The 24462-nt window shown below is 43.5% G+C and overlaps 1 protein-coding gene and 1 non-coding gene across 2 annotated transcripts in view; one reads left to right on the forward strand and one right to left on the reverse strand.

Moving 5' to 3' along the window:
* Nucleotides 1-24462, reverse strand: part of HUWE1 (HECT, UBA and WWE domain containing E3 ubiquitin protein ligase 1) — a 1134422-nt gene that overhangs the window by 890759 nt on the left and 219201 nt on the right. The window contains exon 17 of the mRNA XM_080273518.1: nucleotides 15163-15390. Coding sequence (XP_080129644.1) covers nucleotides 15163-15390 — 228 coding nt within the window. The remainder of the gene's footprint in view (nucleotides 1-15162; nucleotides 15391-24462) is intronic.
* LOC145401433 (5S ribosomal RNA) lies at nucleotides 21724-21842 on the forward strand. Its single transcript, XR_013897584.1, has one exon. It is a non-coding gene; the product is annotated as a 5S ribosomal RNA (ribosomal RNA).

The following is a 24462-nucleotide window of genomic DNA, read 5'->3' on the forward strand; positions in this document are numbered from 1 at the left end:
GCCTTTTACCTGCCTCAGTGAACAGAGTGGGTGTTTATCGTACGTACAGTGTTCATATATGTTTATAGTATTATTATCAGAATGAGGATGGCATTTGGTAATGGTGTGTGAGCGAAAAATAGTGATTTTAGATCGCTCACTTCTAATGGCACCGCCCATCCAGTGATAGTCAACGAAATCATGAAACCTACATCATTGCAAAGCCGAAGGTTAGTACTTTCTAATGGTACCTTATTTTTCGCTCTAGACTTATTCTGTGCAGAGTTATAAAGGTTTAAAGTTGTTTACATTTTGGCTGGAACCCCCGCGGGGGGGGCCAGTCGGGTCAAAACAATGCCCGCGGTTAAAGGGTTAACAGGCTTGGTGGATGAGTTTGAGAGAGTGTGTAAGAAATGGAATCTAAAGGTGAATGTAGGGAAGAGTAAAGTGATGGTCTTTGAGAGAGGTGAAGTCAGTGAATGTACAGCGAGGTTGGATGGTGAGGAATTGGAAAATGTGAGTACGTTTAAGTACTTGGGTAGTGTGATGAGTAAAGATGGAGGTTTGGAGGGAGAAGTGCTTGAAAGGGTACAGCAGGGAAGAAAGGTTGCTGGTTCTTTGAAAGCAGTGATAAGAAACAGAGAAGTGAGCATGGAAGTGAAAAAGTTACTACATGACAGTATTGTGATACCAACTATAACGTACGGAAGTGAAGCTTGGACGTTGTTGGAAGGACACAAGTCAAGAGTGAGAGCAGTGGAAATGAGTTATTTAAGAGAAGCTTGTGGAGTCACATGGAGAGACAGGCTGACGAATGAGGATATAAAGGAGCGTTGTGGTGTTGATGTGGATGTGATAGGAAGTGTTATGAGGAACACACTGAGGTGGTTTGGCCATGTGGAGAGGATGGAGGGTGAAAAACTGACAAAGAGAGTGTATGTGAGTGAGGTGGAGGGGGGAAGAGGGAGGGGGAGGCTGAGGATGAGATGGAGGGATGGGGTGGAGAGGTACGAGGGGTGATTAGAAAGAAATGACAGTGAGTCCATAAACTTTTATTAGCATGAAGAACTATCAAACTATGACTCACATTCCTTCAAAGTACTCCCCTCCAACCTCTATGCAGCGTTCCATTCTCTTTCTCCACTTCATGAAGCAAGCGTGGTACTCTGAAGACGGTATACTTCGGAGTTCTGAATTGACGGTCCGTGCCAAGTCTTGGATGCGATGAAATTGCTTCCCAGCGATGGCAGATTTAATTTTTGGAAACAACCAAAAGTCACAGGGAGCCAGGTCAGGGGAGTAGGGTGGGTGGGGGAGCAGAGTTATACCTTGTTGTTCCAGGTACTGCATAGTGAGGCGAGCTTTGTGGGGTGCAGCATTGTCGTGGTGCAGCAAAAGGCGAGACCGACGGCGGGTTGGTGCGGTGTTGGCCTTGTGTTCCAAGACTTGTGGAAGGACCTGGTCTGTGTAGTATTGGGCTGTTATAGTGGACTTTTCAGGCATCACATCCACGCATATTGGTCCTTGAGAATTGAAAAAGATGGTGAAAAGGCGCTTCCGGCTGCAAAATCCTTCCTTCAAAATCTGAGGTCGAGGGTCTTCATCGCCCAACCACACCATGTTTGACTGCTTGTCACGGGTTGTGAAGAATGAAATCCAACACTCATCTCCAGTAGCAACATCTGAGAACCGTTTTGGACCATTTGGTTCAAATTCAGCAAGCCAGACACGACAAATCCTCACCCGTTCAGCCTTTTGCTCATCAGTCAACAAATGGGGTATCCATCGACAACACTTCTTCCTCAGGTGTAATTGTTCATGCACGATGTCATATGCACTCCCATAACTGATATCAAGCTCCAAGGCTAAGAACCTAAGAGTTACAGTTGGATCCTCGTCAATGATGGACCGTGCACGGACAGTTGTTGCTTCGGTCCACGGATGTCCGGGGCGTCCAGAGCGTTGTTCATCTTTCAGTTCAGTTTTTCCTGCTGTGAAAGCACGAATCCAGCGGGAAACAGTTTCCAGGGAAGGAGTAGTGTCTGGATAAACTTGTAATAATTCCCCTCGAATCTCTGTTGCTTTCTTTCCCAGTTTCCACCTCGTAAAAATGTAGAACCTGCAGCCTTCTTTCGAGTAATCCATGTTTCTGGCCAGAGAGCAAAAACAAGAGTGAAGCATTCACTCACAACAATAAAACAAGAAAAGTCAGGCATACGGCGACAAGTTCAAACTCGTAAGGACAGGCAACTCTGCACTCTCCTTGCTCCCCTACCTCCCATCATTCAAGGTTTTCATGTTATACCACGAACTGTCATTACTTTCTGATCACCCTTCGTATATGAGAGAGGGGGGTGTGAGTTGGAAGCAGGGCAGTGAAATGGCGGGGAACAGGGCGACTTGGAGGCGATTTGTTTGTGGCTACCCCAAACGGGATTGAGGCGTCTGGCAATAGATAGATAGATTATTTATCAACCCAGAAATAATCAGAAAAATATAACAGACTATCAGGATGAAGTGACTTGGTAAGGTGCTTTTACTACTTATAGTAAAGCGTATGTTTAGCCTCCTCAATGGTCGTGAGTTAAGATATTTGCGTGCTCCCATGGCAGGCCTTGGAACCATTTTTCCTCAGTTCTAAAATCAGTTTCATTTTCTTACAGATGCAAAAAGAATTGTCTGGTGCACTTGACTTTTTTCCCTAAACCAGTCTTGTGAAAGAATTAATAAAATTAGGGCGCGTGTTACAGTAGTGTGTAAACATATGGACGAAAACATCTGGAATGAAGTAAGCACCTGACTGCTTGGGATGGTAAAGTAGTGTTGTGTAAACATACCAGAGACCTTCATTCCCTTACCATAATTGTTCGTAGCATTTTACAGCTCACCCTAAATCACTGTCACTAACACCGGTACAGTAAAGGGTCGTTCAAGGCCGGCGGCTATGATGGGGTTCAAGGAATACATTATTGTTTGTATCAATACAGTACTCTCTTTTCACACACACACATAACAGTGAACAGAACAACAAACAGTAAATGTACACTTAACTTTAAGGAGCAGAAATAACTAAGTTCTGTCGTTCCGAAATGTGTTGGGAAGCGCGATGTAGAACAAAGAATGCTAACTTGAGAGAACATGTGAGATGGTAGGGTAATTTTTTTCTGATTAGCAAACATTTTTGTTCCATTTCGTCCCCTAAAATTGTCTATCTATCTATCTATCAATCTATTGCCAGACACCTAAATCCTGTATGGGGTGGCCACAAACAAATCGCCTCCACATCAACCTGTCCCCCGCCATTGGACTGCCCTGCTCCCAACTCACACCCCCGTCTCTCATATACCTCTCCACCCCATCCCTCCATCTCATCCTTGGCCTCCCTTTCCCTCTCCCCCCCTCCACCTCACTCACATACACTCTCCTCATCAGACTCTCACCCTCCATCCTCTCCACATGGCCAAACCACCTCAGTGTGTTCCTCCTAACGCTTCCTATCACATCCACATCCACAACAAAACACTCCTTCACATTCTCATAAATTGTGACACCCATAAATTTTTGTCTAAGCATACGGCCTAAAGACTTTACCGATTCAATTCATATTTCTCTAGTTTGTTTTCTGTATGTTTCTATTTTTTTTTTTTTTTTAAATGCGAGGAAAAAGGAACCAAAGGCCATGAGCCCATAATAACAGTTCCCTCCAAGAGAAAAACAAAATACAAGAGAAAGCCAAATTCAAGATCCATTCGAGATGCCTGGACACACTGCGTTTGAAAGACTGGAGATCATAGGCAGCAGGAAATACAGACAGAGGGAGACAGTTTCAGAGCTGACCTGTTGCATAAATGAAGGACTGGGAGTAACGATTAACTCTTGCATTAGTGAGTTGGACAGAAAAGGGATGAGAGTTTGCTGCTAGGTGGGTTTCTCTGGCTGAAAGATTTCATCCTTTATAATCATGTTCTTTATGCCGTACCAACGACTGTTTCTGGCATAATGGAAGAAACTTATTCAATGTACTCAAAAGTGGATTTTGTTTACCAAATTTCCAACTGGAGCCAAGGTTAGGTTAGATTAAATTATTAGGTAGTTAAGCAAGGTTAGGTCAGGTTAGGCTTTCTGTCACCTCACCAAACTCCATCCTATCACCCTTGTGATCGAGTTGTGAGCAGCTGTAGGTCGGGGAGCAGACTCATGCTCGTTTACCCGTGCCTTCCTCGCTAGCAACCGGATGCTTCCTGTTTAAATTGGAGCTATCAGACAGATAATTTTATGTATTACTGTACCACTGAACCATTTGGTCATGGCCCGGATATACTGAAACCTAGATAATCCGGACCCAGATAATCGAGCTTTCACCGTATTAAAAATATACTGTAACTGTATTCCATAATACCGTCAAAACATTCTAAGAACGTTTTGATATCAGACAGGCCGTCATGTTATGGTAGATGCCTGGAATAAATTTAATAATGCTACCATTAAGCACAGGTAGGCACCACTTCTCCCTCACCTCATCACAGACAGTGCTGACAGTGATATGGACACAGAGACACAGCATGTCCAGAAGGAACAGCTCATGAAAGAAGTGGTAGAAGCAGCAAGACGTGTTCCATGATTTAACGAAGTTAATGAAGAACAGTTGGATGAGATGATACAGTAGAGTCTTCATACAACACGAAACAGGTTATACAGAACCTCGTGCAAAATCAATTTCATGCTAAACCGTGACATATACAGTATTTACATGTAAAATAGGGGGTTAGGTTCTAGAAGCCTCATAGTTTTCGTTAAAAATATATTTAAAGATAGATTATTACAAATACGTCAGTCCTAAGACACCGAAGACAGTGTGTTTACGTACAACTGGACTCTTCAGTGCACAGCTCTAACAAATTAAGTTTTGTCCCCTAATACTCCCCATAAAAATTTTAATCACCAAGATGTGCCACTAAGCCTCTTGAAAGTCCTCATTATAAATCAAGCAAAAAACTGACGTAAACAACACGTGAATAATGGTCGCCCAGCATCACGCATGTTTCATCATGAATCACTGAGCGCTTAAAAAAAAAAAAATATAAAAAAAAAAAAGGGGGGGACTTTTGAAAGCCATTAGTCATCAACAATAAAGGAAAAAAAAGTGATAAAGAAGTCGTCAGCATGGAGTGATTGCGTATTTCTAACTTCTCAGAAACACACGAATGCAGTAATCGTGAATAATAAACGAGTCAGCCAAGCAGTATAATTTGTATGACAGTATAATTCACAAGAACTGAACTCACATAATTATCTTACCTAACTATTTATGTCAACACGTAGTGTCTTCACATATCGTAACATCCGAAATTTCTTGACCAAAGACCGTCAGTTCATAACAAAGATTGAGCACAAAGCCTTTTTTTTTTTTTCCCCCACACTCATTGCACTAAAGGCAAATACATGCATTTTACTGCTCCTTCATCATTAACTTTTTTTTCCAACAAAGAAAACTATCCACTAAGGCATCCACGCACCATACACCACGTGTACATCAAGCCCATTATTTTATTTTTTTATTCGAGATTTTCTGTTTTGTGTTGTTTCTTGGCTATTATAAATTAAACTGAATCATGTTGTGTGTGTTTATCACATGATTTAAACCCAGTAATGTTATAATATAGGTGGAAAATCAGTCCAGTCATGCATGCCCAGAAATATATATTTTTTCTCCCATTAGTTATTCAGTTCAGATTTAGCAAATTCCAGCTTGGCGAGTATTTTTTTTTTCCGCACCTATTGTTAGCCATATATGAGAGTTCACTGTACACCAGAAAACCATTTCTTACACTCAGTGCTAACCATATAACCAAAGTTTGGCATCTGGTGGTTCAGTGGGTAATTATGGCGCTCCAATAAGATTGAGCCAGTGAAGGTTTATATCCACGGGATGGTTGGGGTTAATTGCTCATGTAATGCCACTCAGGGATGAGTGAGGCTGGTCAATCTCATCGTAAATATCAGGACCAACTTCCCTAGCACCGGGCCCCTACGCTCATCGGGCAACGTATGATTGGATGATGAATGATCAAGGAATCAATTATTTTCTGTATGGAAAAAAGGCAGAATATAAGAGGGAAATAGGGGTGTGGAAGAAGTTGAGAGGAGGAAGAGAGAGTTATATGCAGAAAGGAAGAGAGAGGTGAAAAGATTAGTAAGAGAGATTAAGAGGAGAGTGGATGATAAATATGGAAGGAATTTGAGTGTAAAGTGGAGGGACTGAAAGAAAACGTTCTGGAAAGAGGTGAAGAGATTAAGACAAGGTAGCAGTGAAGTTACCAGGGGAGTGAGAGATAAAAATGGTAGATTACTAGTGGAGAAGGGAGAAAAAGTGAGCAAATGGACGGAACACTTTAAGGAATTGTTGAACATAGACGATGGAAGTAATGCAAGTATAAGTGACTGGGGAATGGCTGAAAGGAGGAACGGAGGTGAGAAGACCGGAAGAAATCAGTAGGAGAGAAGTTGTGGAAGCAATGAAGAAAGTCAAACTGGGGAAAGCCCCCAGAATTGATGGAGTGTGTGGTGAAATGCTGAAGCATGGGGAAGAGATAGTAGTAGAATGGATGTGGAAGATGTGCACATTGGCCTGGGAGGAAGGTAGAGTCCCGGAGGAATGGAAGTCAGGTATAATTATTCCCTTGTACAAAGAAAGAGGGGGAAAAGAAGTGTGTGGTATTCATAGGGGCATATGTCTTCTTAGTATAATAGGAAAAGTGCATGGTAGGACACTTATTCACAGAGTTAGAGAAATAACAGAGGAATTAGTTGGAGAAGAACAAGGGGGCTTTAGGATGGGAAGAGCTTGTGAAGATCAGATATTCATTCTTAGATCTTTAGTGGAAAAGTTTCTAGAGAAGGGAAAGAAGTTGTAGGCGGCTTTCATGGTTCTGGAGAAAGCATATGACAGGGTCGATAGACAAGGACTGTGGAAAGTATTAAGAATATATGGAGCAGATGGGAAGTTGTTGAATGCTGTGGAGAGTATTTATGATAGTGCTAAGGCTGCAGTGCGTGTGGATGGTGAACTGAGCGAATTTTTCTCTTTGAAGGTTGGGTTGAAACAGGGATGTGTCATGTTTCCATGGTTGTTCAATCTGTACATGGATGGGGTAATAAAAGAGGTAAAAGGTAGGGCAGTGGATGGTGGAGTGGCCCTGGTGAGAGAAGGTAGTGTTTGGAAACTCCCTGTACTGTTGTTTCCAGATGCTACTCTGTTGTTGTGTAAAGACGAAGGGGAGCTGCAAGGCTTGGTGGATGAGTTTAGGAGTGTGTGTAAGAAACAGAATCTAAAGGTGAATGTAGGGAAGAGTAAAGTGATGGCCTTTGAGAGAGGTGAAGTCAGTGAATGTACAGTGAGGTTGGATGGTGAGGAAATGGAAAATGTGAGTACATTTAAGTACTTGGGTAGTGTGATGAGTAAGGATGGAGGGTCCGGAGGGTGAAGTGCTTGAAAGGGTACAACAGGGAAGAAAGGCTGCTGGTTCCTTGAAAGCAGTGATAAGAAACAGGGAAGTGAGCATGGAAGTGAAAAAGTTACTACATGACAGTATTGTGATACCAACTCTAACATACGGAAGTGAAGCTTGGACGTTGTTGGAAGGACACAAGTCAAGAGTTAGAGCAGTGGAAACGAGTTATTTAAGAGGGGCCTGTGGAATCTCATGGAGAGCGAGGCTGACAAATGAGGATATAAGGAGCGTTGTGGTGTGGATGTGAATGTGATAGGAAGCATTAGGAGAAACAGACTGAGGTGGTTTGGCCATGTGGAGAGGATGGAGGATGAGAGCCTGACGAGAAGAGTGTATGTGAGTGAGGTGGAGGGTGGGAGAGGGAGGAGGAGGCTGAGGATGAGATGGAAGGATGGAGTGGAGAGGTATATGAAAGAGGGTGTGTGTGAGTTGGGAGCAGGGCAGTGAAATGGAGGGGGACAAGGCGACATGGAGGTGATTTATTTGTGCCCACCCCGTACAGGATTGAGGCGTCTGGCAATAGATAGATAGATACATCATAGGAAAGTGGAGTGATGATTGGGTAAATGTGGATTGGAGCAGATGGGGGACGTGGAAGGTGTGTGCAAGATACTCAAAGAAGAAATGTGTACAGCATGTGATGTACTATGTGGGGTGAAGAAATGACAAAAGGGGGTGCAGGGAACAGCATGGTGAAATAAAGAGGAGACAGGCTGTGGCATAAATGAAGAAAGCATATAGGGAGTGGATGAGAAACGGGCGTGGAAGAAGCTAAGCGATGGAAGAGTTCTATTTACAGGGGAAGAGAGAGGTGAAAAGATTAGTAAGAGAGAGTAAGATGAGAATGGATGAGGAATTTTGAAGGAATCTGAGTGTAAAGTGGAGGAAAAGTAAGAAAATGTTCTGGAAAGAGGTAAAGAAAGTTAGACAGGGTGCCAAAGAGGCTAGTTGGGGAGTGAAAGATAAAAATGGTAGATTACTAGTAGATAAGGGAGAAAAACTGAGTAAATGCAAAGAACACCTTAAGGAATTATAGAAGACAGAGAATGAAAGTAATGCAAGTGTACGTGGCTGGTGAATGGCTGGGAGATGGAGGGATGTGAAAAGAGAGGAAAAAATCTATAGGATGGAAGTTGTGAAAGCAATGAAGAAGCTTACAATGGAGAAAGACCCAGGAATTGATGGAGTATGTGGCAAAATGCTGAGGCATGGGGGGGGGGGGAGATAGTAGTAGAATGGATGTGGTATATGTGCAGATTGGACTGGGAGGAAGGTAGAGTCCCGGAGGATTGGAAGCCAGGTATAATTATTCCCCTGCACAAATGAAAAGGGGAAAAAGAAGTGTGTGGTAATCATAGGGGCATTTGTCTTCTTTGTGTAATAGGAAAAGTATATGGTAGTATACTTATTGACAGAGTTAGGAAAATAACAGATGAATTAATTGGAGAAGAAGAAGGAGGTTTTAGGAAGAGATGAAGTTGTGTAGATCAGATATTCATTCTTGTATCTTTTGTGGAAAAGTTCCAAGAGAAGGGAAAGAAGTTAAATGCAGCCTTCATGGATTTGGAGAAAGCATGTGACAGGGTGGACAGACAAGGATTGTGGAAAGTATTACAAATATATGGAGTAGATGGGAAGCTGCTGAATGCTGTGAAGAGGACGTACGAGTGTGATAAGGCTGAAGTGAGTGTGGATAGTGAACTGAGTGAATATTTCTATTTGAAGGTTGGGTTGAAACAGGGATGTGTCATGTCTCCATGATTGTTTAATCTGTATATGGATTGGGTTATAAAAGAGATTCAAGATAGGGCAGTGGATGCTGGAGTGGTCCTCATGAGAAAGGGCAGTGTTTGGAAACTCCCTGTACTGTTGTTTGCAGATGATACTGTGTTGTGAAGTGAAGATGAAGTAGGGCTGCAAAGCTTGGTGAATGAGTTTGGAAGAGTGTGTAAGAAATGGAAACTAAAGGTGAACGTAGGGAAGAGTAAAGTTATAGTCTTCGATAGAACTGAAGTCAGTGAATGTACAGTGAGGTTGGATGAGGAGGAGCTGTGAATGTGAGTGCACTGAAGTACTTGGGTAGTGTGATGAGTAAGGATAGAAGTTTAGAGGGTGAAGTGCTTGAAAGGGTACAACAAGGAAGAAAGGTTGCTGGTTCCTTGAAATCAGTAATAAGAAACAGGGGAGTGAGCATGGAAATGAAAAAGTTACTGCATGATCGTACTGTGATACTAACTTTAATGTATGGAAGGGAAGCTTGGACTTTGTTGGAGCGACAAAAATCAAGAGTGAATGCAGTTGAAATGAGTTACTTGAGAGGAGAATGTGGAGTCACATGGAAAGACAGACTGACAAATGTTGAAGTGATGGAGTTTTGACGGAGTTTTGTGGTATGGATGTGGATGTGATAGGAAGAGTTAGGAGAAACACTGAGGTGGTTTGGCCATGTGGAGAGGATGGAGAGAGAGACTGACAAGGAGAGTGTATGAGGAAGGTGAAGGTGAGGAGAGGGAGGGAGAGGCCAAGGATGAGATAGAGGGATCGAGTGGAGAGGTATTAGAGAGAAGGTGGGTGTGAGCTGGAAGCAGGTCAGTGAAATGGCAGGGGACAGAGCGACATGGAGGCAATTTGTTTGTGGCCATCCCTTACAGGATTAAGGCATCTGGCAATAGACAGATAAATAGATAGATTTTTCTATGTTTTTGGGAAGATATCACTATTTAATGATGTTAATTATGTGTTTGCCTATTATCAGGTTCTACTGTATATATATATATATATATATATATATATATATATATATATATATAACTGACTGGCTCTGACAGAAGTAACAATGCTCTGTAACACAGAAGTAGCTATCTTGGATGCAGGCACATGGCGGGAGACCACCAAAAACACAATGGAGGATGCCCTCAGCAGCCAATGGGGGTATGTATGGATGTGATGTCAGGCAACCAATCACAGTGCACTGCTTGCCTGATGCCATCACGCAGGACATCTGACTTTTGGCAGACCATCCGAGAGCTCTGACACGCAACAACTTTCTGCGGTATACCTGTTTGCAACCACGTTTTTGTTTCTGAAGGCTCCAACATGCTTGCATGTGTCGGCCTTGGTCACCTAATGGCAGCTCTCCGTGCTGCACGATCTATTGCAGCCTCCCTCTCCAGTCCCTTAACCCTGAGGCCATTTTTAATGACCTTGTCCCATGTCTTTCTCGGTCTACCCCTCATAACCCCACCCCCAATATTAACAACTCTCACCTTCTGCACCCAATTATCATCCCCCATCCTCTCCACATGCCCAAACCATCTCAATCTACCTCTCCTCATCACAACACCAATACACTCCAGTCCCATCCTACCTCTCAACTCTTCCATCGTACACCCAGCCCCCCCAGACCTTGGACGCAGGGACGCACTGCACATCCACCTAATCATTGTCATTTCTGTACATCTGAGCCTGCGAATATCCTCCTCCTTTACTGCCCAGGTCTCACTACCATACAGCATTGCACTCTAACATGCAACATACAAAGACCCCTCAGCACGTAGGGAGAGTCCTCTCAATGTCAGGAGAGGCAAGAGCTCCCTGAACTTCTTCCAACCACTTCTCACCCTAGCCACAGAGCTAGCTCCAGCCCCACCTCCAGCACACATGTCTCCCAAATAACAAAACTCTTCCACACACTCAAGAGACTCACCAGCAAGTTCAATCCTATCCTGCCTGACAATCTCCACCTGCTCTCCCCGACACGACTTACACATAAAATCAGCATTATCTCACAGTCTACCTCTGATACCACTACATCTCTTGTGCACCCATTTATCACAAACACTGCACAAGAATGAATTATTTCCCACACCCTTGTGGCAAACTGCACATGGCCACTCTCCCTCATCTTTGACAGTACCGCCACCAACCCTAGATATCATCACTTTTGTTTTATCTACATTTACCCTTAAGCCCTTGTGCCCCATACAATCTCTCCACTTTCTAAATCTTTCCTCCACCTCCCTCTCTTTCACTGCAATCAACACCAAATCATCAGCATACATCTCCCGTGGAAGTCTGTTTCTGAAATCACGTGAGAAGTACCATGATAAACATGGGACTCAAAACTGACCCCTGATGCACACCAACGTTCGTGGAAAACTCATCACTCATCTCTCCATTCACTCTTACCTGGGTGAGAGCACCCACATACATAGCCATAACCACCGTATCCGGCCACTCCTCCAAGCCAAGCTTTCTCACTGCCCACTTCACCACCTCTCTAGGGACTCTGTCAAAGGCCTTTTCCAAGTCAACAAAAACAAAATACAGATCCCTTTACTTCCCAATATATATACACATTTTTTGGTCACACTGTAAGTTACTATGCTAGTACAAATCCATGTTACTTGATATCATGTTACAGGAAGGAGTGCTGTACAGGGAGTCCCTGATAAATGAAAGGGTCAGGTATCTTTAAAATCTTTCGTATATGGAAGCATTTTTCCCCATGAGAAACTTAAGAAACAGAGGAGATGCATTCTAGGAGCTCCCCAAAATCTGTCAACAAACTACTCTGTTCTGTACTAGGCTGGTTGTAAGCTCTTAAATCTATAGTAGAAATGTTAATAAAAGCTAAATGAACTTTAAGCGATTGTTTATTTATCAAATCACTGGGTAAAAAATAGAAAACAGTACTGTATAGCATATACAGGAGACACCCAATCTCACTCACACCCCGGCCTTCCTCGTGCCTCTTGAAAATTTCAGGCTTGCGTTCCAGTGTCAGGGTTCGGTGTTGCTTCTTCCTGAGAGGCTCCACAGATGATGATGAAGGTGAAGGACGCTTGGGTGACTTGATGCAAGATGCGAAAGATTCTCAGAGTACTGAAGAGACGCACTACACAGCTGGGGAGCGGGAACAGACTGGGACAAAGTGGAGGTAGTTGCTTGCCTCGCCATACACGATAGTGGCGCTGCAGTCGGTCGTGCGTCAAGTTTGAATCATCTTCTCATGGTGCTTTTCGTACCATCGAAGCATATGTCTTTCGTATAGGGGAATTTGTCCTGCATTTTTCACTTTCGTACCTTCAAAATTTTCATATATTGGGGCTTCATTTATCGGGGACTTCCTTTGTATGAGGCCCTCCACATGCGCAGGTCTTGCAGATTCGCGGACTGCCCCTCTGTGGAGCCAAGATTCTGTTCGTGGCCACAAAGTGTAGCAGTGCGGACGCTTGTGGATCATTTCACGCCACACCAGGCCCACACCAAACCACTGTGCTCCAGCGCTCCTCTATCTCTCCCTCAGCCTTTGTCCTGCCACTGTCGAGGTAGCTTCACTGCTTCTACATTGCCACGCCAAACCTCCTTTAATTTCGTTATTGTGCCCAATAATTGCGCCCTCTGTGTTCAAAGGTAGCAAGTGCATTGTTGTGCTATCTGGTGAGTGAATCAGCGCCTGACTTTGCGATTTACTTGTGATAAATTTGTCCCATGTGTGTCATGTTCATCATCATCATCATCACAAGTCATCAGAGATAGTCCGCCAAAACTACAGGGACAGTGGTGAGTTAACTATGAATTTAATGGGTATGGTTGTAAGAAGCTGGGGTAAATATGCAGCTGATGACTTGCCCACACTCACGTGGATGTGCGCAAGATGCACTCAGTCACGGGAGTCTGTGGTCAGCAGGTACAGTACATATTTATCCTAACAGTACAGCCATACCCAATCAAAACTTAGTTGTTATTAAACTTTTTATACAGCTGGTCTGTTACTATTTGTGATATTTTATGCTGCTTTCAGGTCCAAGGTAAGGTTTATTAAGTACAGTGTGCCCACTTGCTCACAGGGGGTGATTTGCAGCCATAAAGGCATGTACAGGATTGCGCACCAAACATTCGCGGGGGTCTGTGGCCCCTAACCCCCGCGAATGTGGAGGCCCGCCTGTATCTGGTAATGCAGCGTCGGATGAATGGGGGATTGTTGTCTATCTATCTATTGCCAGACGCCTCAATCCCGTTTTGGGGTGTCCACAAACAAATCGCCTCCAAGTCGCCCTGTCCCCCGCCATTTCACTGCCCTGCTCCCAACTCACACCCCCCTCTCTCATATGCCTCTCCACCCCATCCCTCCATCTCATCCTCGGCCTCCCCCTCCCTCTTCCCCCCTCCACCTCACTCACATACACTCTCTTCATCAGTCTTTCACCCTCCATCGTCTCCACATGGCCAAACCACCTCAGTGTGTTCCTCATAATGCTTCCTATTACATCCACATCAACACCACAACGCTCCTTTATATCCTCATTCGTCAGCCTGTCTCTCCATGTGACTCCACAAGCTCCTCTTAAATAACTCATTTCCACTGCTCTCATTCTTGACTTGTGTCCTTCCAACAATGTCCAAGCTTCACTTCCGTACATTAGAGTTGGTATCACAATACTGTCATGTAGTAACTTTTTCACTTCCATGTTCACTTCCCTTTCTTATCACTGCTTTCAAAGAACCAGCAACCTTTCTTCCCTGCTGTACCCTTTCAAGCACTTCACCCTCCAAACCTCCATCCTTACTCATCACACTACCCAAGTACTTAAACGTACTCACATTTTCCAATTCCTCACCATCCAACCTCACTGTACATTCACTGACTTCACCTCTCTCCAAGACCATCACTTTACTCTTCCCTACAGGATAATTTATGTCCTTCAAATCAATGACATATTTCACTAATCTATTCTTACTGCTTCTACATGTTTTATTCAGCTTTGGGGAAACCTCTTGCAATGAAGAGGATGATGAAGGCTACATCTAACCTCTCTAATTTGGTAGCTCTAAAGCTGGGCAAAATTATATGGGGACAGCAAAAATATAACGAAAAATATCCCTCTGGACATAAATGTGGCAGGTGGTAGGTGAGGGCACTCACCATCCACTCACTCAATGTAGTGCTGCTTTGGGTTTCTGCCCGTTCCTCTCTTCCATCCCGCCTCTTCTGCCTTTCTTTACTTCATTCTTTCCTCATCCTTCTGCCTATGGGTGACTTCACACTCCCTCTTCTGTCCTTCTTTCCTTCATTCTTTCCCCTTCCTTCTGCCTATGGGTGACTCTACACTGAATGACAAGCCAAATGGTTTCCTGTACACCAGGTAACCATTTAATACACTGGGTAGTAACCATATAACTAAATTATGGCACATGGTGGTTTAGTGGGTAATTAAGGTGCTCCAATTGGATTGAGCCTGTGTAGGTTTATATCCAAGGGATGGTTGGGGTTTATTGGTCACATAATGCCACTCAGGGATGAGTGACGCTGGTCACTCTCATCTTAAATGTCAGGACCAACTTGCCTAGCCCCAGGTTCCTATGCTTCTTATGGGGTGACATAGGATTGGATGATAGATGGATGGATGGATGGATGGACATGAACAGTTAAGCTGCATCACAATACAGACTATCTGAAGACATATCCACCAACTTCATTTAACAACACAATTAGAAATAGTAAAGTCAGATTCACTTTAGGTTATATATTATTATTTACCAACCTAGGTATGAAGGGTAAAGTGAGATCTACTTTAGGTTATAACACCTATAACCTCAGTAGCAGGGATGAATAAAAGACCTATTACTTAACTAACCAGTTAGGAAGGGTGAAGACAGACCCACTCACCTTTACTAACAAGCCAAACAGTTCTGCAAGAGCTTTGCCCAGCCGTGATGCTGAAGACAGAAGTGGCTTAATCAGCTTCATCTGGTGTTGTGTGGCTGCTGACTGACGGGGTGCCTCAGGACTCCCATCTTCACCACCAGTTGACATTCCAGTTGACATACTTCCTGCCTTTGCCTCAGATTCTGTGACTTCCATTGCAATGGTATCACTACGGTTTAAATCATCACACTGGAAAATGAAAAAAATTCAAACCATCATACTCAACATACTTACACATGAAATGAAATACAGTACTGCACAACAACAGACCTTTCAAATTTTTTAGTACAATATTGCCTTGTTCTCTCTTGCAACCACCAGATGATATTTTTCAACTTAGGGAAGATCTCTAGTAGTGAAGGGATTAGTCAGTCTTCACGAATCTCTTCAGTACAATCACTGCTGCATTATCTTATTCTTGCTATTACCAGATGACTTTTCATTCACAATGAAAACCTCTCACACTGAAGAGGTAATATCTGTATTCAACTGTAATAAAAAAAAGTAAACTGCAAATGACATGCAGTAAACAAGTGAACAAATAACAGTGAAGAGTGTGTCCATAACCATTAAAATCCAGACCCAGTGCATGCACAGGGTGGGGCAGGGTGTTAGGGGACCTCTGGATGCCATGCAGATACACAACTGCTCTCCAGCCATTGTCTGAATGGCCCGCTGGGACATTTCCCTACCCTCTCCAGTACAAGTCAAGTGACATGAATCGGTTAGTCATTGTCATGCCACCCCAGTGATTTGTTGGGCTGGAGTCGCATTCTCCTTCATCCAATTCCTCACCTGCATGCCTGGGTTAGCACCACTCATCAATATTGGCAGGACTGAGGCTGGCATGGCCCGATTCAAGTGATGCCATTTTTGCGGAACCTCACAGGTAAGACCGATAATTCAGAGTGTGTGTATGTGCTTGTGGAGTGCCAGGTGCCACTGCCCAGAGTGCTACTATAAATTCCACATACTAGAAAAGTTCTAGGAACTGGTGTGGGGTGATTGTAAATGAAAGTGACATTAATAAATTATTGATGATAGTGATGTGTAAACTGTTTTCACAGAAGGAAAAGTGTGAGATGTGAAATACAGTGTAAACTGCTTTGTTTCATTAGGCCTTGGTCACTTAATGGCAGCTCTCTATGCTGCTCAATCTCTGGCAGCCTCCCTATTCAGTCCCTTATCCATGAGATCACACTCTATGACTTCATCCAAAGTCTTTTTCAGTCTAGCTCTCGCACCATGACCCCTGACACTCACACTTCTCACTTTCTGCACCCACCTGTCATCGTCCATTGACTCCACATGCCCAAACCATCTCAATCTACCCCTCCTCATCACAATACCAATGCACTTCCATCCCAGCCTTCTCCTCAACCCTTCAATCGTACACATAGCCTCACCAGGCCCTCATATTCAAGGACAAACTACACATCCATCAAAACACCGTCATTTCTGTATGTTTTTTGAGCCTACGAATATCTTCATCCTTTACTGGTCAGGTTTCATTACCACTGAACATTACACTCCTAATATGCTGCATATAAACATCCATTAGCATGGAGGGAGAGCCCTCTCAAAGTCAGAGGCAACACCTCCCTGAACTTCCTCCAACCACTCCTCACTCTTGCTAGCTGCAGCCCCACCCCCAGCACATAACATGTCTCCCAAGAAACAAAGCTCTTCCACATGCTCAAAGGGACTCACCAACAAGATCAATTCTTTCTTGCTTGACAATCTCCACATGCTCTTCCCAAAACACCCCACACAAGAAATCAGCATTACATGCAGACCCTTATGTACGAAGGATTGACTTATGAATAATCCAGATCCGAAAAAAAAACTGGGGGTGGGGGGGTGGGAGAGAGGGCAGAGGTCAGTCATAACAAGGAAGGATGGGGTTATGTGAAGACACTGACAAGGTGAGTCAATAATTGTACTTCAGGGAAGTGTGGGGGAGAAATGGAGGAGTGGAGACAATAATGGGCTTCAATCGGTGTGGGAGAGAGAGACACACACAGAGAGAGAGAATAGCACAGAAGTAGGTATGAAGTAGAAAGGCGATGGGATACAGGGGAAGAACTTTGTGACCTCAGTAATTATAGGATTAGGGCTAGGTTGGAAAGAGAGAGAGAGAATGGGAATGAGAGATGGACTTCTATCTATCTATCTATCTATAGCCCGACGCCCTAATCCCGCAAAGGGTGGGCGCAGACAAAACGCCTCCAAGTCACTCTGTCACCCACCATTTGACTCCCCTCCCCCCAACTCACCCCCCCCCTCCCTCATATACCTCTCAACTGCATCCCTCCACCTCATCCTCGGTCTATCCCTCCCTCTCCCTCCCTCCACCTCACCTACATACACCCTCTTAGTCAGTCTTTCATTCTCCATTCTCTCCACATGGACTTACAGAAAAAAAATAACACGAAAGACCTTTAAAAACCAACTATTTCCGCAAAATGGGGACTGCTTGTACTGTAAATAGTATACTGTATGTAAGAAGAGCAAATGATGAGGTGAAAGAGAGAGAGAGATTGTCCAGGTGCTTGACGGTGCGAAAGTGGATGTATGTGGAATAACTGAAACAAAATGGAGAGGTGAGAGTGTGAGAGAATGGGAGTACGGGTGGGGTATATGTGCAGGAGTAGGTGAGAATGAGAGGGCAAGGGAAGGAGTATGTATAGCTGTGAGTAAAAGATGGAAGAAGAGCATAAGACAGTATGGATTACATTGGGTCAAGGATTGTGTGGGTAAGGTTGAAAGTTGGAATACAAATGTGGGCGATTGTGTGTGTGTGTATGTGCCAACGCAAGATCGTGCTAGCAGAGTGAGAAAAGAGTTCTGGACAAATGTGGAAGTGTGTATGGAAAAGTTTGGGAGGAATGAGAGAGTGTTTTTGATCGGTGATATGAATGGTAAAGTAGGGAATGTGAAGGTGGATGGAATAGTTGGTGAGTGGGGTGTGCCTGCTGAGATAGATGAGAATGGCAGTGCGTTAGTGGACATTTATGCTGGAAGGGGGTTCGTGATAGCCAATACCCACTTCAGGCATAAAATAATCCGCAGGTATACATGGCGAGTGATGAGAAGGGTGGGTGGTGAACTGAATGAAAGGAAGGCAATGATTGATTATGTGTGTGTGGATGAAAGGATGCAAAGATGTGTAATGGATGCAAGAGCTTATAGAGGTTGGGGGAGTGGACTTTCTGACCACTACTTGGTGGTGGCCAGAATTAGGATCCAAGTAAGATGGAGAAATAGAAGAAGGGAAAGACGAGAGGAAGGAGTAGTTGCAAGGAGAGTGGAAAGGTTACAAGAGGATGAGAAAAAGGCAGAGTATAAGAGGGAAGTGGAGGAACGATTGGGCAGATATGAATTGGAGCAGATGGGGGACGTGGAAGGTGTGTGCAGGATATTTACAGAAGAAATTGTGCAGCATGTGATGTGGTGTGTGGGAGGAAGAGAAGACGGAGGGGGGGGGGGTGCAAGGAACAGCGTGGTGGACTGAAGAAGTGAGACAGGCTGTGGCACAAAAGAAGAAAGCATACAATGAATGGATGAGAAATAGGGGCGTGGCAGAAGTTGAGAGGTGGAAGAGAGAGTTATATGTAGAAGGAGAGGTGAAAAGATTAGTAAGAGAGAAAGAAGAGAGTGCATGAGGAATTTGGAAGGAATTTGAGTGTAAAGTGGAGGGACTGTAAGAAAATGTTCTGGAAAGAGGTAAAGAGAGTACGACAGCGTGGAAGTAAGGTTAGCAGGGGAGTAAAAGATAAAAATGGTAGATTACTAGTGGAAAAGGGAGAAAAAGTGAGCAGATGGAGAGAACACTTTAAGGAATTGTTGAACAAACAGGATGGAAGGAATGCGATTAGAAGTGGCTGGGAGAAGGAGGGAGGTGAGAAGACAGGACGAAATCAGTAGGATAGAAGTTGTGGAAGCAATGAAGAATGTTAAATTGGGGAAAGCCCCAGGAATTGATGGAGTGTGTGGTGAAATGCTGAAGCATTGGGGAGAGATAGTAGTAGAATGGATGTGGAAGATGTGTAGATTGGCCTGGGAGGAAGGTAGAATCCCGGAGGATTGGAAGTCAGGTATAATTATTCCCTTGTACAAAGGAAAAGGGGAAAAAGAAGTGTGTGGTAATCATAGGGGCATTTGTCTTCTTAGTATAATAGGAAAAGTCATGTCTCCATGGTTGTTCAATCTGCACATGGATGGGGTAATAAAAGAGGTACAAGGTAGGGTAGTGGATATTGGAGTGGCCCTGGTGAGAGAGGATAGTGTTTGAAAACTACCTGTACTGTTGTTTGCAGATGATCCTTACTGACAGAGTTAGAGAAAGAACAGAGGAATTAGTTGGAGAAGAATAGGGAGGCTTTAGGAAGGGAAGAGCTTGTGTAGATCAGATATTCATTCTTATATCTTTAGTGGAAAAGTTTCTAGAGAAGGGAAAGAAGTTGTATGCGTCTTTCATGGATTTGGAGAAAGTATATGACAGGGTCGATAGACAACGATTGTGGAAAGTATTAAGAATATATGGAGTAGATGGGAAGTTGTTGAATGCCGTGAAGAGTATGTATGATTGTGCAAAGGCTGAAGTGCATGTGGATGGGGAACTAAGTGAATTTTTTTCTTTGAAGGTTGGGTTGAAACAGGGATGTGTCATGTCTCCATGGTTGTTCAATCTGTACATGGATGGGATAATAAAAGAGGTACAAGGTAGGGTAGTGGATGTTGGAGTGGCTCTGGTGAGAGAGGATAGTGTTTGGAAACTCCCTGTACTGTTGATTGCAGATGATACTGTGTTGTTGAGTGAAGACGAAGGAGAGCTGCAAGGCTTGGTGGATGAGTTTGGGAGTGTGTGTAAGAGACGGAATCTAAAGGTGAATGTAGGGAGGAGTAAAGTGGTGGTCTTTGAGAGAAGTGAAGTCAGTGAATGTACAGCGAGGTTGGATGGTGAGGAATTGGAAAATGTGAGTACTTTTAACTACTTGGGTAGTGTGATAAGTAAGGATGGAGGTTTGGAGGGTGAAGTGCTTGAAAGGGTACAGCAGGGAAGAAAAGTGGCTGGTTATTTGAAAGCGGTGATAAGAAACAGGGAAGTGCGCATCGAAGTGAAAAAGTTACTAGATGACAGTACTGTGATACCAACTCTAACGTATGGAAGTGAAGCTTGGATGTTGTTGGAAGGACACAAGTCAAGAGTGAGAGCAGTGGAAATGAGTTATTTAAGAGGAGCCTGTAGAGTCACATGGAGAGACAGGCTGACGAATGAGGATATACAAGAGCGTTGTGGTGTTGATGTGGATGTGATAGGAAGCGTTATGAGGAACACACTAAGGTGGTTTGGCCATGTGGAGAGGATGGAGGGTGAAAGACTGACGAAGAGAGTGTATGTGAGTGAGGTGGAGGGGGAAAGAGGGAGGGGGAGGCCGAGGATGAGATGGAGGGATGTGGTGGAGAGGTATATGAGAGAGGGGGGTGTGAGTTGGGAGCAGGGCAGTGAAATGGTGGGGGAGAGGGCGACATGGAGGCGATTTGATTGTGGCCACCCCAAACAGGTTTGAGGCGTCTGGCAATAGATAGACAGAAGTTCCTACAGTATACAGAATATGTACAAATTGTGATGTAAATATGCAATCTGTAAACTTTCATAATACTGGTATTACGATATATGACGCAGTTGTGACGTGTGATACAGTGGCAGTGATGCCTTCAGATATCTTATGACAGTGACGTTTGTGCATACGAACTGTGACCAGAATGTGTACGTGCCTATATATAATAAGTACACTATGAAAAAAGTGAAAATGTCATTAGTGAAATGTAGTAAAATAAGTGTTTATAAATAAGAAATTTATATTGGTATATAACAAATTCTCAATTCCCAGTGTCACTAACCAAGGAAAAACTGCCACTCTTCACCAGATTATTTAATTTTCAACATTAAAGGTGGTCAACTAAACCCCGTTCGTTTTATCTGCCCTCTGTGTCACTAAAAGGAAGGAAGATATTATAACCACATTTTTACTTATTTCTATAAGGAAGAGTGACTAATATAGTCAAACATAAACAAAAACTAATGGTCTGAGTCTACCATCTCAGTACTGGGATGATTATTATTCTTTCCTTCCGTAAAAAATTGATTGTTCACCAAGAGAAAAATAATTAGGCTTACAAGAAATATGTAATGATTCTTCGATATGAAATGTTTGCATGACACAGCTCAGGATCATTTGTTTCAACCAAAAACAAAAACTCTTTCTGTGCTGTCTGCCCCGTTGGACCAGGACTGCCAGGTTGTCATTTTTTTGGTCGAAATTCTTCAACTTAAGCTTTTTTTGAAGTGACTGGTTCCCAAAAATAGCTGGTTGGCTTTTTTTGTAATTTGGCTTTGTTTCTTTTTTTCCCTAATATGTAATATATTTATAAGTGATCCTTTATGTGGCCAACTAATTTGGCTTTGTTTCTTTTTTTCCCTAATATGTAATATATTTATAAGTGATCCTTTATGTGGCCAACGGCCATACCACGTTGAGTACACCGCTTCCCGTTCGATCAGCGAAGTTAAGCAACGTTGGGTCTGGTTAGTACTTGGATGGGTGACCGCCTGGGAACACCAGATGCTGTTGGCATCCCTACGTCAAGTGGGGTTGGTGGAGGATTAGTGCCCCTCCCTGTAAAACAATTAACTCTAAGCCCTTGGCCACCCCGTCTGGGATATATGGCGTCTGGCAATGAATGAATGAATGAAATCCTTTATGTTAACTGAATTCAGCTGTTACAAACTAACTTCGTATACCATAAAATTAATTGAAGAAAATGAAGGCCTCACGTTCTCTCTCTATTGCAAGAGATATTTCAGCACAATTTCGGCTTTAAACAATGTACAATTTTCATGCAAAAAAACTTTACTGATTTTCTTCAGCTCTTTTCACATAAAGCACTGTTCTTTTAGAAAACTAAATTATATGGGTTTCAAACCGAACATGGAGGTACAGACTTGTACATGTGATGAAAGCTGTCATACCTGATGTGTGTTATGGCTTCTAGTAGCAGTAATACTGCATTTACCACACTAAAGCATATCTTGGAAATTAGTATATTACAAGAGAGAATGGAGAATGAAAGACTAAGAGGGTGTATGTAGGTGAAGGGGAGGGAGGGAGAGGGAGGGGGAGCCTGGGGATGAGGTGGAGGAATGGAGTTGCGAGATATGGTGGGTGACAGAGCGACTTGGAGGCGTTTTGTCTGTTGCCACCCTTTGCGGGATTAGGGTGTTGGGCTATAGATAGATAGATAGATAAGCTCGAATTTCAACGGTTTCCACTTTGATGATTCAAATTTCAATGGTTTCCATTTTGACGATTCAAATTACAATGGCATATTTAGCGCTACCCCGTCGTCAATTTCTACGAGCTGTGAAGCGGGAAAACTCTGACGCAAGCCGATGTTCAATTGGCAGCGGTCATTTTGCGACTACGCAGCCCTCTACAGCTGCCGCTTAGCTTTCAGTCGCGTGTTTGCTGCAAACAGCGCAACAGGTGCTTTTGTTTCGATTTCCATAAGTTTTCGCTGTACTTTACTGTACATCCCAGTACAACCCATGCATGGAGCAACAACCTAGTACAGGTGGTTTTGAGCCCTACTCCAGAGCTATTCCAGACAGCCCTCTGCCAAATTCATTACAGGAAGTGAAGAAAAACTTTATGCAGCTGTACAGTAGAACCATTCTTCAGCAAAACTAAACCAAGATTATCAGCTAATTTCGACCAGAACAGCCTCTCGCCAATGTTTTCGAAAACATCATGATTGAGGAAAATGTGGGAGAAGATGCCGAAAATGCTGATGTGGACGTGCTCGAGGACGAGGTTTTCAATATTGTGGGTTTTGGATTGGATGCGACTTCGTTGGAGAGGCCAAGTATATCCAACTAACCCACCTCACCCCACATTCCATCTCCAGCATCTACCCAAGCCACCCAGAAGCTCCTATTTGGGTGAGTAAAGTTGTGTAGAACACTTATTTAGGCTATATTTAATTATTACTATGCATTAATTTGGGTTTGTATGTGAAAAAGGGAAGTTTTAAAAGTCATGGTTGGCCAGCTGCAAAACAGTGCTAATGTTCCCCATAAGAAGTTCAGCTTAAATTTAGAAGTTTTTAATTTTGCATGGGGGTCTGAAAACTGACCTCTGTCAAAATACGAGATTATACTGTATAACTATCTATCTCTCTATTGCCAGACATCATAATCCCGTAAGGGGTGGCCATTTGACTCTGAGTTATTTGTTTTACGGGGAGGGACATTAACCCTCCACCAAACCACTTGCTGACACGTAGGGAGCACGTATGGTTTGATTACATGATTACAACCCAGCGCTGTAAATGGTTTCTTGGCTTACAGGAAACCAATTGCCTTGTTACTTAATGTAAAGCCACCTGTAAAGGAAAGAAAGGCAATAAGAAGTGACAGGAAAGATGGGAGGAATAGGAAGAGAGGAGGGCAGGCACAGAAAATGAATGTTAAAGGCTAAGGAAGAAGTAGGCAGCACTACATCAAGTGAGTGGATGATGGTTGCCACCACCTACCACTACTTAAGAATAATATCATGTAGGGCTTACATACAGTGTATCAATAACTATCATGGGGTAGATGTTAGAAAGTATGCGACTTATGGTTTCTGCAGGGGTTGCCTCACTTCCACACAGAACTTAATGGCAATCACTGGCAACTCCGAGTTAGTGATGTTGGGAATTGTCTGTCATCCCAACAGCCAGTGTGCTTTATGCTAAGCTCTATTAAAACTATCCATATAAAATACTTATGACCGAGCAGAAATTATGGCTGTACGAACATCTTTGTGCCACGCCAGGAGGGAATAGCCCAGTTGCAACGCCCTGTCTGGCTGGGTAGTTTATCCACCGACCACTAGAGAGACTTTCAGTCATTCTTATTTCCCGCGTGGCTCCTGTACTGTAAACAGCTCCTCTCAGACGGTTGTTATGGCAACACATATTGTGGTTTTTGTTGTTGTTTCCTATCTGCTTCAGGCCTTGCTATTCCTTGCATGCCTCTTCCTAATGTGTGGTGATAGCCCCTTTACCAGGGAACAAGAAGAGGGTAGTGATGACCTGGGAGTAGCAGGTGATCCTGGGTAAGACTGATGTAGGATGATCGAATCGTGAGTGTTGAATATGATTTCACTCTAGCTTGTTGAACTGTACCATGATTTTATTCCATTCTACCATTAT

Source organism: Coenobita brevimanus, chromosome 55 (genome assembly GCF_032717465.1).
Source record: "Coenobita brevimanus isolate Jiangsu-jjx chromosome 55, ASM3271746v2, whole genome shotgun sequence".
Classification (NCBI taxonomy): domain Eukaryota; kingdom Metazoa; phylum Arthropoda; class Malacostraca; order Decapoda; family Coenobitidae; genus Coenobita; species Coenobita brevimanus.